The following is a 12,594-nucleotide window of genomic DNA, read 5'->3' as shown; positions in this document are numbered from 1 at the left end:
TCCGGAGGGTGAAAAACGGCTGAAAATCAAGGCTGCAAATCAGCTGCCAAGCATGCACATACGTGCTGGAGCTGACAGGGCAACGCCTCGCGTGCCCTCAGAAATGGCTCCACATGCCACAGGTGGGCCATCACGGACCTAGAGAATGTTTCTGCTCCGTGATCCAGTTTCTATCCCCTTCTTATCTGCTCCTCCCTTGCAACTTATGATCACCCAGGTGATGACCTTGGATTCTTGGTTTCAATCCCAACAGGTTCCTGCATGAAGTCCAGCAGAGTTCTGACACCAACAAGATGAGCGTGGAAAACTTGGCCACTGTGTTTGGTGTAAACCTCATTCGGCCCCAGATGGAAGATCCAGTGACTATTATGAGAGGTGAAATTGGAACCCGCTCCTTGCACAAGGGTTTTGGACTCAGTTGTGGGTCTCTAAGGGGCCAGATGTTTGTAAGATTGATGTCAATGGCTTCTTGCCCTGTGCCCGGAGACCTCCAGATTGTCTACAATTCATGTTCAGCCCCTCTCCATCAATCCTTTGAGGTAGATATAGGAAACCAAAGTGATGAATACAACTAATACAGTGGGAGCTTGGTATTCAACTGCTTTGAAACTCATCAAATTTGGTACTCAGCACATTGTGACATGAAGGTTTTGCCCCAGTACTCATTGTTTGTTTAGTACTCAACACACAAACTAAAAATGCTGGTTGCCTTGTCATTGCGTTATTCTTTAAGGGGACAAATTTGTTTGGCACTCATCATTTTGGGTACTCATTGCGCTTCCCAGAATCAATTAACGTTGCATACCAAGGTACCCCTATTTTTAGAAATATAGATTAAGAACAAAATAACAGGAGCACCTGATTTTGGAGAAAGTCATCATCATCTTCTTTTTTTAATTTTTAATTTTCAAACATACAAATACAAAAACATAGACACAGACTACATTTACACAAACACATTGGAACATGTTCCTTCTTATATTTAACATAAAGACTCATATCATCAATCTAATATATATGTATAGAATTGTTATGGTTATTAAACATTCATTTGACTATAGCTATTACATTGAGCTACAGAGCTCGACTCCTTATCAGCCTTTCACCCTGGCCTGGCTGATAAGGAGTCGAGCTCTGTAGCTCAATGGTTAACACACATCTGCCTAAGAGGCAATAGAGCACAGGTTCGATTCCCAGCAAGGATATGGCTAGCTGATGAGAGCTGTCCCAACCTTCTACAGCTTCAATGGCTGCTTCTCTTTCACCGGAAAAAAGAGCTTCTCCTGGATCAATCAGGGACTTTGCGATGTCCCTGAGATCAGCAGGACGTACCCTTCTCTGTCACCATCTTTACGGGACGGTTTAGGTCCAAAAGGACCGTCCAGCAGCAGAGATATTGACAGCAATCCTGGAGTTCCAAGATTGCATGTCGTGTCATTGTGATGTCAAGCCCCGCCCTTCACATGTTCCTTCTTGTAGCAGTTTCAAATCGGAACAATTCTCTTTATGTTTTTTTCCCCTCCTAATATGTTTTACTTAGGTTTCCCAATTTTTAACATTCTTATTTCATTATCCTTTACATATCTATTGTCAGCGTTCCAAGTATCATGCAGAATTAAATCAGAGTCCAAGGCAAAACATCTTTTTTGTTCCAATTTAATAAGACAGACATCTTAGGCACATCTGTATTAATCCCAATAATGGAAGTGACATCAGAATTCCACCCAGTTAAAAGTTCATGATCTTGTCCCCACACCCACAATCCATCACATAGTCCAATCTTCTTCTTCCACACTGGCATCCACACCCAGCTACCTCCGGTTGGGTGTACTGGTGCGGAGACAAAGGATGACCTTGGCTTCTAGTAAAGAATGAAAAACAATACATTCCACAATCTCACTCCTGTCTATTCCCCCCTCCCATCAACTATACTAATGAAACAGCATAACGAAATAAGAGAAAGTGTGGCGGGCCAAAATTCTAAAAGGAATATAAATGCAGGCCTGACATCTATCTAATATATTGGCTATTACCTTTGCTAAACTTTATTTCTCTTGGATATGTGTGTATATGCCAGTTCTCCTTAACTTATAGCTTTCGTTAGATTCTTTCATTAATCTTTATTTCTTTCCTCCAACCACCTATACCATTTTTCTCATGTCCGATAATATTCTGTCTCCTCTTTTCCCTGAATTTGTTAACTTGTCCATCTCGGCACAGTCCAAAACCTTTCTTATTAGTCCGTCTTCATTTGGTGTCAATTTATTTTTCCGTTTCTGAGCAAAGGCAATCCTCGCCACTGTGATTATGTGTATGATTAAATACCAAATCCCTTTTTTTATATTTTGATGTCATTATTCCTAATAGAAACACCTCTGGTTTCCAATCAATTTGGAATCCTGTTATCGATTCTAGAAAAGCCATCTTCTTAGTGGAGATCAATTATTTTTTTGTCTGATAATGCAATCGTCTCTCTTACTGGAGCAGGGAATCCAGCTAGGAAATTGTAAACGAAATCACCTTTTAATGTCCTGATCACTTCCGGTTGGACAAACCAATTATGCCTAAAAATTTAAGTTTTCAGTGATTACTACACTTGTGACCGTCCTAAATGTGAGTCAATTGACAAATGTCCAAATTTTGATCCCATGACCCTGGGATTCCATGCAATGGTCCCAAATGTCAAAAATGGCCATAAGTCATTTTTCTCAGTGCCATTGTCAGTAACGGTCACTAAGCGGTTGTAAGTTGAGGACAACCTGTAACATAGAACTTTCGCACAATCCACCTTTGGGAGATCTCCTTCCATGACCCATTTCTCCAGACCGGCCCGAGGAATTGCTCCCAGTAGCCTGGTTATGGGAACCTCTTCAATTTCCACTCATTGCCCCTTGTGCTTTCCCGGTTTCTCCCACAGGGACTCCTCAGATTCAGAAAGTGATGACCGCAATGATCGGTGACCACGAGAAGCTCTTCCCAGGGTTCAAAGACGCAAGGCCTGTTCCCCCTCCCTCCGAAAGCAGTTCCACCAAGGCTCCAGTGCTTCGGAGCTCTGTCGGTTGGGACGCTGTCCAGCGGCCATCCATAGCCTGGAGGGACAACAGGAGCCTGTCGCAAATTGTGAGTGCCTGCTGGGCTTTTTAATGCCATGGTTCACCTGGAGGGACCCATGAGTGCAGCTGCCCATGTAAGCAAAAACCTGGTTTTTGTGCCCGTATTGAAATCGCCTACAAATTTTTAAAAAACGCTGATTTCTCAGATTTCAGCTCCTTTGTTTGGCCTACAGGGGATGCTGAAGGAAGCTAGCTAAAACAAGAACAGTGAAATTAAATTACTATTTTAATAACTGCTTCAAGCATGAAAACTTAAAGACAGCATTCCAACTACAAGCCCTGAAATCCTGCCTGCAAATAAAACCTAAATAAATAAATATGTTTTTACGAACTGTTGCAAAATAACAAAGGGAGCTATTCCGGTATAAATTTCCATCGACATGTCTGGGGGAAATATATATATATATAAAATGCCACGTCCTCTTGATGTTCACTTTGGGTCCTTCCAAGGTACCTTAAAGTCACCTTTAGCTGTTGGCCAATTTAAGACGGAGTTTGCTTCTCTTCCGACACAGTTTTGGCCACGACTGAACAGGCTTCATCGCCAGGTCCCAGTGGTCAAGCTTGAAATTACACCGGTGACTGGACCATGGCTTGCCTGATCATTTTGGGCTTCGAGAGAGACCAGATTTCTGGCCTCCACACAGATTCAGATTTCAGATTTAGTTTATTTGTATGCCGCCATTCTCCGGGAGGGACTCAGGGCGGCGGACAACTCAGAAGGGGAAAAGGGGACACAAAACACAATACACGTAATTAAAATACACAAGAGTCATACAGCCATACCAGTCGAGAGGGGAGGGGAACTCATCAACTTCAGGCCTGCCGGCACAGCCAGGTTTTGACGGCTTTCCGGAAGGCCTGGAGAGAGGTGAGGGTCCGGATCTCTGCAGGGAGTTCATTCCAAAGGGCCGGAGCTGCTACAGAGAACGCCCTCCCCCGGGTGGTAGCCAGATGGCATTGGCTGGTAGACAGAACCCGGAGGAGGCCGACCCTGTGCGATCTAACGGGTCTTTGGGAGGTAATTGGCAGCAGGGGGTCTCTCAAGTAGATCTGTCTCATAATGCCTGGCAGGAGAGCAGTCTGCAGAGTAATCAGATGTGGGAGTGGGCAGTTTGGATCGTGTGTCAAAAGCGGGGGGAGTGCAGAGGGGGTCATGTGTGGATGCGTTCCCACATCCAATATGCTATGCATGCGACCCCAGCATGCATGCATGTGCAACCACTCACACCCACACTCACACATGCGTGCACGTCCAGCGTTTCTCCCCTGGCTTTTGCCATGCTTTTTTCGCCCTCCCCAGGCTCCAGAGGCTTTCTAGGAGCCTGGGGAGGGCAAAAACAGCCTCCCCCGCCCCCCCTTTCCTGAAGCCTCCGAAGGGCGAAAAACTGACCTTATGGGCAAACTGGAAGTCTGTTCTGACCTTAAAAGAAGGCCAAAGTCAGCTGACCAGCGCACAGATGCGCGTTGGAGCTGACAGGGCAACGCCTCGCATGCCCTAACAAATGGCTCCATGTGCCACAGGTTCGCCCTCAGAGGTCTAGGATCATCCAGGTCATGGTTGTCCCAAAGGTGCTTTTTCCAAAAGGCACCTGGACTTTCTAGATTTTTTTTCCACTTTGAAAACATTTCATTTCTCATCCAAGAAGCTTCTTCAGTTCTAACTGACTGGTGGGGAATGGAAGGATTTAAAGGGACAGTGTTAGGGTTCCACGTAATACATCCATAGCAAACAGTAGTCCGGGGAAAGTGAATTCCTCAAAAGAATCATTTTTATTGGATATCTCCTATTGGCCCAGGTGTGTGAAAACTGTCTCTGAATGTTCCTGTGGTTTTCACCTCATTAAAAGTGAACGTTTTCCTCCTCCCCCAAACAACCCGTCAGGTGGAACAGACAGATGGGGAGTCGTGAGGTAAGGCCCCTACGTGTTAATTGGGGCGTGCTTGATTGTGTCCAATGGGCCAAATTTTGTGTCTAATTTTGCTTTCAGAAAGATGATCTCAAAGCTTCCAATTCCAAATTAAGGGACGGCTCGGCTCTGTCAGCAGAAGAGAAAGGAGAACCTCAGTCCGGGGAGACCCAGGCCATGCGAAAGAGGACTCAGACTCTTCCAAATCGAAGATGCATTGAGAGTTTCTCTTCCAACAGGAGGAACCAAAACATGGATAGGACAGACATTTTCAGTAGCAACTTTTGGTCTTCATCCTCATCTTCATCCATGATCCAGCCCATCCCTAATTCTCTCCCAGGAGGTCACAAAAGAGCTTTGTCTCAGGGAATTTCTAAACTCTTCAGCTTCACACAACCCTCAGACTCTGGCAGTCTCCACAGTGTGGAGCCGGGTGACACAAGCGAGGCCGACCACAGTTCTTCAGGCCAACCAGGAGATGATTTCGGAACGTGTTTACAGACGAATAACTCTCCCAGGTCTAAAGAAAATGGCGCCACAATTCTGGAGCTCCCGTTGGAGGAGGAGGATGTATATTCAGAAGACCCTGAACTTCTCAGGAAGATGATTGCGGAGCTGAAGGAGGAGATGGCAGCACAGAAAAATAGCTACGAGGAGCAAATGAAAAGGTAATGCAAACATCTTGGTTGATTCCATCTCTCTCTCTTCAGCCAACTACCATATTTTTATGAGTATAAGACGCACCGGAGTATAAGACGCACCAAGGTTTTGAGGCAATTTTTTTTTTAAAAAAAAGCTTTTGCATTCTGCAAACCTCCCCAAAACGGCCAGTTTTTTGTGAAAACAGGCCTGGTTTTTTAAAGAACATAAATAGCCCTTAGGAGGCTTTTAAAGTGTTCCTGGGGGTGGGGGCAAACATGAGCAAAAAAGGCCCTTTTTCACAAAAATAGGCCCGTTTTTTGTCATAAAAAAGGGCATTAGGAAGCTTATAGAGTGCTCCTGGGGGTTGGGGGTCAAAATTGTGCAAAACCCCGGCCCATTTTGTGCTCATTTCTGCCCTCCCCAGCCCCCAGAAGCTCTCTGAAAGCCTCCTACAAACTATGCACGGCCATTTTTGCAAAGGGGCGGGGTTTCAGGAGGCAAAAAATGCTGTATTCAGTGTATAAGATGCATCCAGATTTTCAGCCTCTTTTTTGAGAGAAAAAGGTGCATCTTATACTCTGAAAAATACGGTAACTCTACAGGCAGTCCTCAACTAATGATCCTTCATTTAATGCCCATTAAAGTTACGACAGTGCTGAAAAGAGGGCAGGCATTTGTGGGCAGGGTCTTAATTTGGATTCCAGTAGTCTGGATTTCAGGGTCTTTTTAAGTTTATCGCCCCATTCCAGCCAACTGGTCGTTCATGCATTTCTTTAGAGCAGGGCTCTCCAACCTTGGCCACTTTAAGACTTGTGGATTTCAACTCCCAGAATTCCTCAACCTTTAGGTCCAACTGACCACAAGTTGGTGGCCCCAGATTTTCTGCCTCCTTCCTCCCCACCATACCGTAGTACGGGACTCGCTGCTTGGAGGCGTGGCTTGATATGACTTGCTCTTCCTTTTGCAGCCTCGAGAAGGAGAACTTTGACGTCTGGACCAAAGTGGTGAGGCTTAATAAAGAGATTGAAGAAGAAAAAACTAAATCTACAAAGCTGGAATCTGAGCTCCGGAACCTTAAACGTTCCAGGAAGGTCAACGAGGAGAACCAACACAATGAAGACTTGTTGAAGTCTACAGGCCAGGTGCCCACAAGAACTGAGGAGAGGACAGAGTGAGCAGACCAGTTGTGATTCCTCTTTCTCAAAGGACTGTTGTACTTAACACTTGTATAGATTCAAAACAGAACCCCTGGTGGGTTCACCAAGACTGGATTCCATTCCCTCCAGAGCAGGGATCTCCAACCTTGTCAACTTTAAAACTTCTGGGAGTTGAAGTCCACCAGTTTTAAAGTTGACAAGGTTGGCAGCTTTGCTGGCTGAGGAATTCTGGGCATTGAAGTCCACAAGTCTTAAAGTTGTCAGAGTTGGAGACCCCTGCTCCAGAGGGTTGATTCTGGTGTCTCTCTGTATATTACTTTTCCAACTAAGACTTTTTTATTCCTGTTTGCGAATGATTAAAAACAAAATACAAATGTGTCTTAAATAAGTAAACTTGCCATCTCCCTGTATGTTTCTCTGTCCTGCTTTGTATTCCATACGATTAGGGGTGGGATTCAAAAAGTTTAGTAACCAGTTCTCTGTGTCAACTTGTAAAGCGTTTCCATGCCTATTATCAAGTTGACATTGAAGGGAGGGAGGATTCCATGCATACCTTCGACCAGGGTTGGATCTCAGATTTCTACAGCAGGCGTGTGAGGAGCGAACGTTTACAGCCTGATGCAGCACCTTGTTGGTGGATGTGATTTATGACACAGACTGAGGGGAGGAGAGACACAGGGGTAAAGTTCAGGCACCATTAACCAGAATCAGATTTGGCTTTGCAGCAGAACATGCCAAAATGTTGCTCCTAATAAATGTCTGGATTTCTTTTGGACTTTGTCTCGAGGCTCGTAAATTAATTAGGGCATCTTTTGGAAACTTCACACACTGCCTGGTTGCTGGATGGGTGTGGCCATGGTGGGCGTATCCTACTCAGCCTCCTGTACCACAGCAGGGGGGGGTTCATCCTCCCCAGGCTCCGGAGGCTTTTCTTGAGCCTCTGGGAAGGTGAAAATGGCCCCCCTGGGCCCTCAAGGCTTTCCGGATGTTGGAAATGGGCCTGTTTCTGGACTTCTGGGAGGCCTATATTTCACCCTCCCAGAGCCTCAGCGTGGCCTCTGCACATACCTGGCATCCAAAATGGGCTGCATGGATACTCCAAGGAGGGGAGGGTTGGCCCCGCCCACTTCTCCCCTCCCCTCCTTGGAGTCTCCATGCAGCCCATCTTGCCAGTCCTTGCAACCACCGGTTCGGCTTTCTCTCTGTTCTGCCAATATTTCTGCAAAGGTAAGTAAGCAAGTAAGTAAGATCTTTATTACGGTCAAAGACCAGCAATATACATTTGTTTTTACACTATATTAAAAAGACTAAAACATATGAAGAATGGTTGCAGGAACTGGGTATGTCTAGTTTAATAGAAAGAAGGACTACGAGAGACATGATAGCAGTGTTCCAATGTCTCATGGGTTGCCCCAAAGAAGTGGGAGTCAAACTATTTTCCAAGGCACCTGAGGGTAGAACAAGAAGCAATGGGTGGAAACTAATCAAGGAGAGAAGCGACCTAGAACTAAGGAGGAATTTCCTGACAGTGAGAACACTTAATCAGTGGAACAGCTTGCCTTCAGAAGTTGTGAATGCTCCAACACTAGAAGTTTTTAAGAAGATGTTGGATAGCCATTTGTTTGAAATGGTATAGGGTTCCTGCCTAGGCAGGGGGTTGGACTAGAAGACCTCCAACGTCCCTTCCAACTCTGCTATTGTATTGTATTGTATAATTTTTTTACTACCGGTTCTGTGGGCGTGGCTTGATGGGGCGTGGGTGGCTTGGTGGAGGGTCATGTGACTGGGTGGGCATGACTATGTAGTCATGTAACTGGGAGATCAAAAGACAGAAACTCACTTTAACAATGTCCTCCTGGAGCAGGGTTGGACTAGAAGACCTCCAGGTGCCTTCCAGCCTTGTATTACCGTCTGAAGCTGCATGTAGTGCCAGGTTTGTAATCCTTCCTTCCTCTCCTTTTTCCCTCCCTCCCTCCTTTTCTTTTTCTTTCTTTCTTTCCTTCCTTCCTTCCTTCCTTCCTTCCTTCCTTCCTTCCTTCCTTCCTTCCTTCCTTCTTTCTTTCTTTCTTTCTTTCTTTCTTTCTTTCTTTCTTTCTCTTTCCCCCCTGTTTATGGCCTAGCAGGCTTCAGGGAAGCCTGCTGGGAGAAACAACAGATCTCTCCTCACCCCCACATTTCTGGAGAACCTGTAGTAAAAAAAAAATGCTTAAAAAGTTAAAAAAAAAAAAAGTCCCAAAGATCAGTTGTGCGATGTACAATCATTGGAACATATTGGAACATCGACCATGGTATCCTTCTGCGACGACTGCGAGAGGTGGGGGTGGGAGGCACTGTTTTGCAGTGGTTCTCCTCTTACCTCTCGGACAGGTCGCAGTCGGTGTTAGTTGGGGGACAGAGATCGAACCCTAGGCCCCTAACATATGGGGTGCCGCAGGGTTCAGTCCTGTCTCCCCTACTTTTCAACATCTACATGAAACCGCTGGGCGAGATCATTCGGCGGCACGGGATAAAATACCATCAGTATGCAGACGATACCCAGCTGTATCTGTCCGCCCCGTGCCAACTCAATGAAGCAGTGGACGTGATGAACCAGGGACTTGAAGCTGTTAGGGACTGGATGAGGGCTAACAAACTCGTGCTCAACCCGGATAAGACCGAGTTGTGCTTCCCTCCCGCCAATTTGGCAAGTATTCCATCGCTCAGGCTGGGGGGTCAAACATTATACCCCTCAGACAGGGTCCGCAACTTGGGAGTCCTCCTGGACCCACAGCTGACTTTTGAACACCATTTGTCAGCTGTGACCAGGGGGGCATTTGCCCAGGTTCGCCTGGTGCACCAGTTGCGCCCCTACCTGAACCGGGAGGCTCTCACAACAGTCACTCGTGCCCTTGTGACCTCTAGGCTGGAGTACTGCAATGTGCTCTACATGGGGCTGCCCTTGAGGAGTATTCGGCGACTTCAGCTAGTCCAGAATGCGGCTGCGCGAGCGATTGTGGGTGCACCTCGTTTCACCCACGTAACACCTATCCTCCGCGAGCTGCACTGGCTACCTGTCGATCTCCGGATACGCTTCAAGGTGCTACTTGCCACCCATAAAGCCCTCCATGGTAGTGGATCTGGGTACTTGAGAGACTGCCTACTGCCAATCACCTCCATTCGACCAATTAGATCTCACCAATTAGGCCTCCTCCGAGTTCCATCCGCCGGTCAATGTCGACTGGCAACCACGCGGAGGAGAGCCTTCTCGGTGGCAGCTCCGACCCTATGGAACGATCTCCCCGTGGAGATCCGTACCCTCACCACCCTCCAGACCTTCCGCACAGCCCTTAAAAACTGGCTTTCCTGTCAGGCCTGGGGCTAAAGATTGCAACCCGCCCGAATGGTATGAATGTTGTGTTTTAATGATGTTTGTTCTATATGTTAAAAGTTTGTTCCCCCCCCCCCTTTTAAGTTGTAAGCCGCCCTGAGTCCCCCCAGGGAAAAGGGCGGCATATAAATAAACTTAAATACCAAATACCAAATATTTTTAAAAACTTTTTTTACTATTTTTTTACTACTGGTTCTGTGAACCAGTAGCATTTTTTACTACCAGTTTGGGCGAACTGGGCCGAAACGATAGGATGTGATCCCTGAGTAGAAGCCTAACACAGTGACCAAGCGATGTCCAGTTTTAACTATTAAAGTGATGGAGAAATATTAGTTTATCAAAAGATCCAAGTGTGACTGGGATGCTAAAATCCTCCCTTCTCAGCCTCTCTGGAATGTTATCTGGATTTTCCTTTATAAAATCGAGAGGACATGGTGTATAAATTTGAGCTTGCTTGATCTGATCTGCTTCTGGGTCGCATTCTAACTGTTCAATTGCAGTTTCTGTGTTGGCTTGAAAGCGAATTTGGGATTTAAACCTCTTTCTCTCTGTCCATGTCATCTTGGCACGGAAGGAAATATTTCTTGGAGCAAGCCCTAGCATCTTCCATCAATCTGTCCTCTTGAAAAGGCACTTTTTAAAGGCATGAGAAATGACATTCCACATCACATCCCTTCGCATAATTTGGCAGAACAGTGGCTGAATATAAACCTTTTGGGGGGAAACCCCTCCCCCCCAACCCATATCCCTGGGGAGGGAAAAAAACTCACACATTGCTTTGCTGTTACTTAAAAATAAATCCATAGATAGAACCATTCACATTTATTATGCACGGGTTCTTTTTATGACGTCGGTCGGCTTGGCTGAGCAGTAAAGGAGGGCTGGTGGGGTCAGTTTAGCATAAACTGAAGATTCCTCCACTTCCTTAGTTAGGGGCTTACACACACACACACACACACACACACACACACACACACACATCACACACACAGCTTTCTAGACAACAGGATTGGCCTCTTTGGATGAGTCTCTGCCAGCCAAAATCCAGGAGGTTTGCTTGAAGCTAAGGGAAGGAAAAGCTTGCAGCCTTGAAGGTCAAGTCAGTGGGAAATTGAGCTGCTAATGGTTATATTTTTAGAGAGGGCATCGACCTTCCTCAAGCATGACATCTGGAAATATCTGGTGAAGGAGGATGAAAACATGCCCTCTGACTTGAAGCCTGGTCAGCCGATGCTGGCTTAGGAAATGGGGAGAGCAGCTCAAAGGGGCCCCAATCACTCCGTTTTTCCTTCTCTCTGTCCCCTTCAGATATATTTATTTTCTTATTAGGTTAATGCTACACCTTTCCACCCTGAAATTGCTGTTTGTGGCGGAGGAGGAGCTGAAGGAAGGAAAGAGAAATGGTAGCTGTAAGTTAGATAGCTACAAAGGTTCCTTTTACACTTTAGAGAAAGACAGTTTCTTTGAATTTAACTTATAAGAACAGCTATAATGCCTTCCTTCCTTCCTTCCTTCCTTCCTTCCTTCCTTCCTTCTTTCTTTCTTTCTTTCTTTCTTTCTTTCTTTCTTTCTTTCTTTCATTCCTTCCTTCTTCCCTCCCTCCCTCCTCTTTTTTTCTTTCTTCCCCTTCCTCCCTCCCCCCTTTCTTTCGTTTCCCCTTCCCCTTCCTTCCTTCTTCCCTCCCTCCCTCCCTTCTTTCTTTCTTTTTTCTTTCTTTCTTTCTTTTTCTTCCTTCTCTCTTCCCTCCTTTCTTTCTTTCTTTCTTTTTCTTCCTTCTCTCTCTCCCTCCCTCCTTTCTTTCTTTCTTTCTTTCTTTCTTTTTCTTCCTTCTCTCTCTCTCTCCCTCTTCCATGAACAAAAGTTTGGAGCAAAAAGGTGCAGCATCTATCTAATCAATAAATAATACACTGCTCTATGACTGTACTAAGGGTTTGATTGACAATTTCTTTCTGCATCCTCAGACATAATTCCTTGGCACGGCCACCAATGCAATTTTTCTCCATGGTTTTTGTCCACTGAAGTCCGTGGCCTGTTATTTCGCTGCTCTTTTCCCCAAAGGGACCGTTGGAAGTAAAAACTGGTCCGGTTCTAAACCGGGAGAAACATGCTGGGGGAAAAATCCATGGGAAGCAGTTTGCAGGAAAAGAGGCCTCCATTTCTTTAGGAATCAAAAGCCAAGAGACATAGCAATCGGTTCTGGGACAGCTGACAAAACAGTCTGGTGAATGGATGAGTTTTTATGGGGTTCTAGGGCCCCTAATGATGGTGAACCTATGGCAAGCGTGCCACCTGTGGCACCTGTGACACTTGACAACTGTGGCACGCAGAGCTATTTGTTAGGGCACACGAAGCATTACCCTGTCAGCTCCAGTGTGCATGTGTGCGCTGGCCAGCTGACTTTGGCC

General features: G+C 45.9%; 1 protein-coding gene across 1 annotated transcript in view; it reads left to right on the top strand.

Moving 5' to 3' along the window:
* Positions 1-7,574, top strand: part of ARHGAP25 (Rho GTPase activating protein 25) — a 33,901-nt gene extending 26,327 nt beyond the window's left edge. Inside the window, exons 8-11 of the mRNA XM_087706055.1 lie at positions 254-375; positions 2,918-3,120; positions 5,105-5,691; positions 6,633-7,574. Coding sequence (XP_087562181.1) covers positions 254-375; positions 2,918-3,120; positions 5,105-5,691; positions 6,633-6,840 — 1,120 coding nt within the window. The 3' untranslated portion in view covers positions 6,841-7,574. The remainder of the gene's footprint in view (positions 1-253; positions 376-2,917; positions 3,121-5,104; positions 5,692-6,632) is intronic.
* The last annotated feature ends 5,020 nt before the right edge of the window (positions 7,575-12,594 follow it).

The sequence above is a fragment of the Thamnophis sirtalis genome, unplaced genomic scaffold (assembly GCF_051295495.1).
Source record: "Thamnophis sirtalis isolate CommonGarterSnake01/CBP01778 unplaced genomic scaffold, rThaSir2_p1.2 scaffold_2, whole genome shotgun sequence".
NCBI classification, from domain to species: Eukaryota; Metazoa; Chordata; class Lepidosauria; order Squamata; family Natricidae; genus Thamnophis; species Thamnophis sirtalis.
This window is presented reverse-complemented; position numbering and strand designations above follow the sequence as displayed.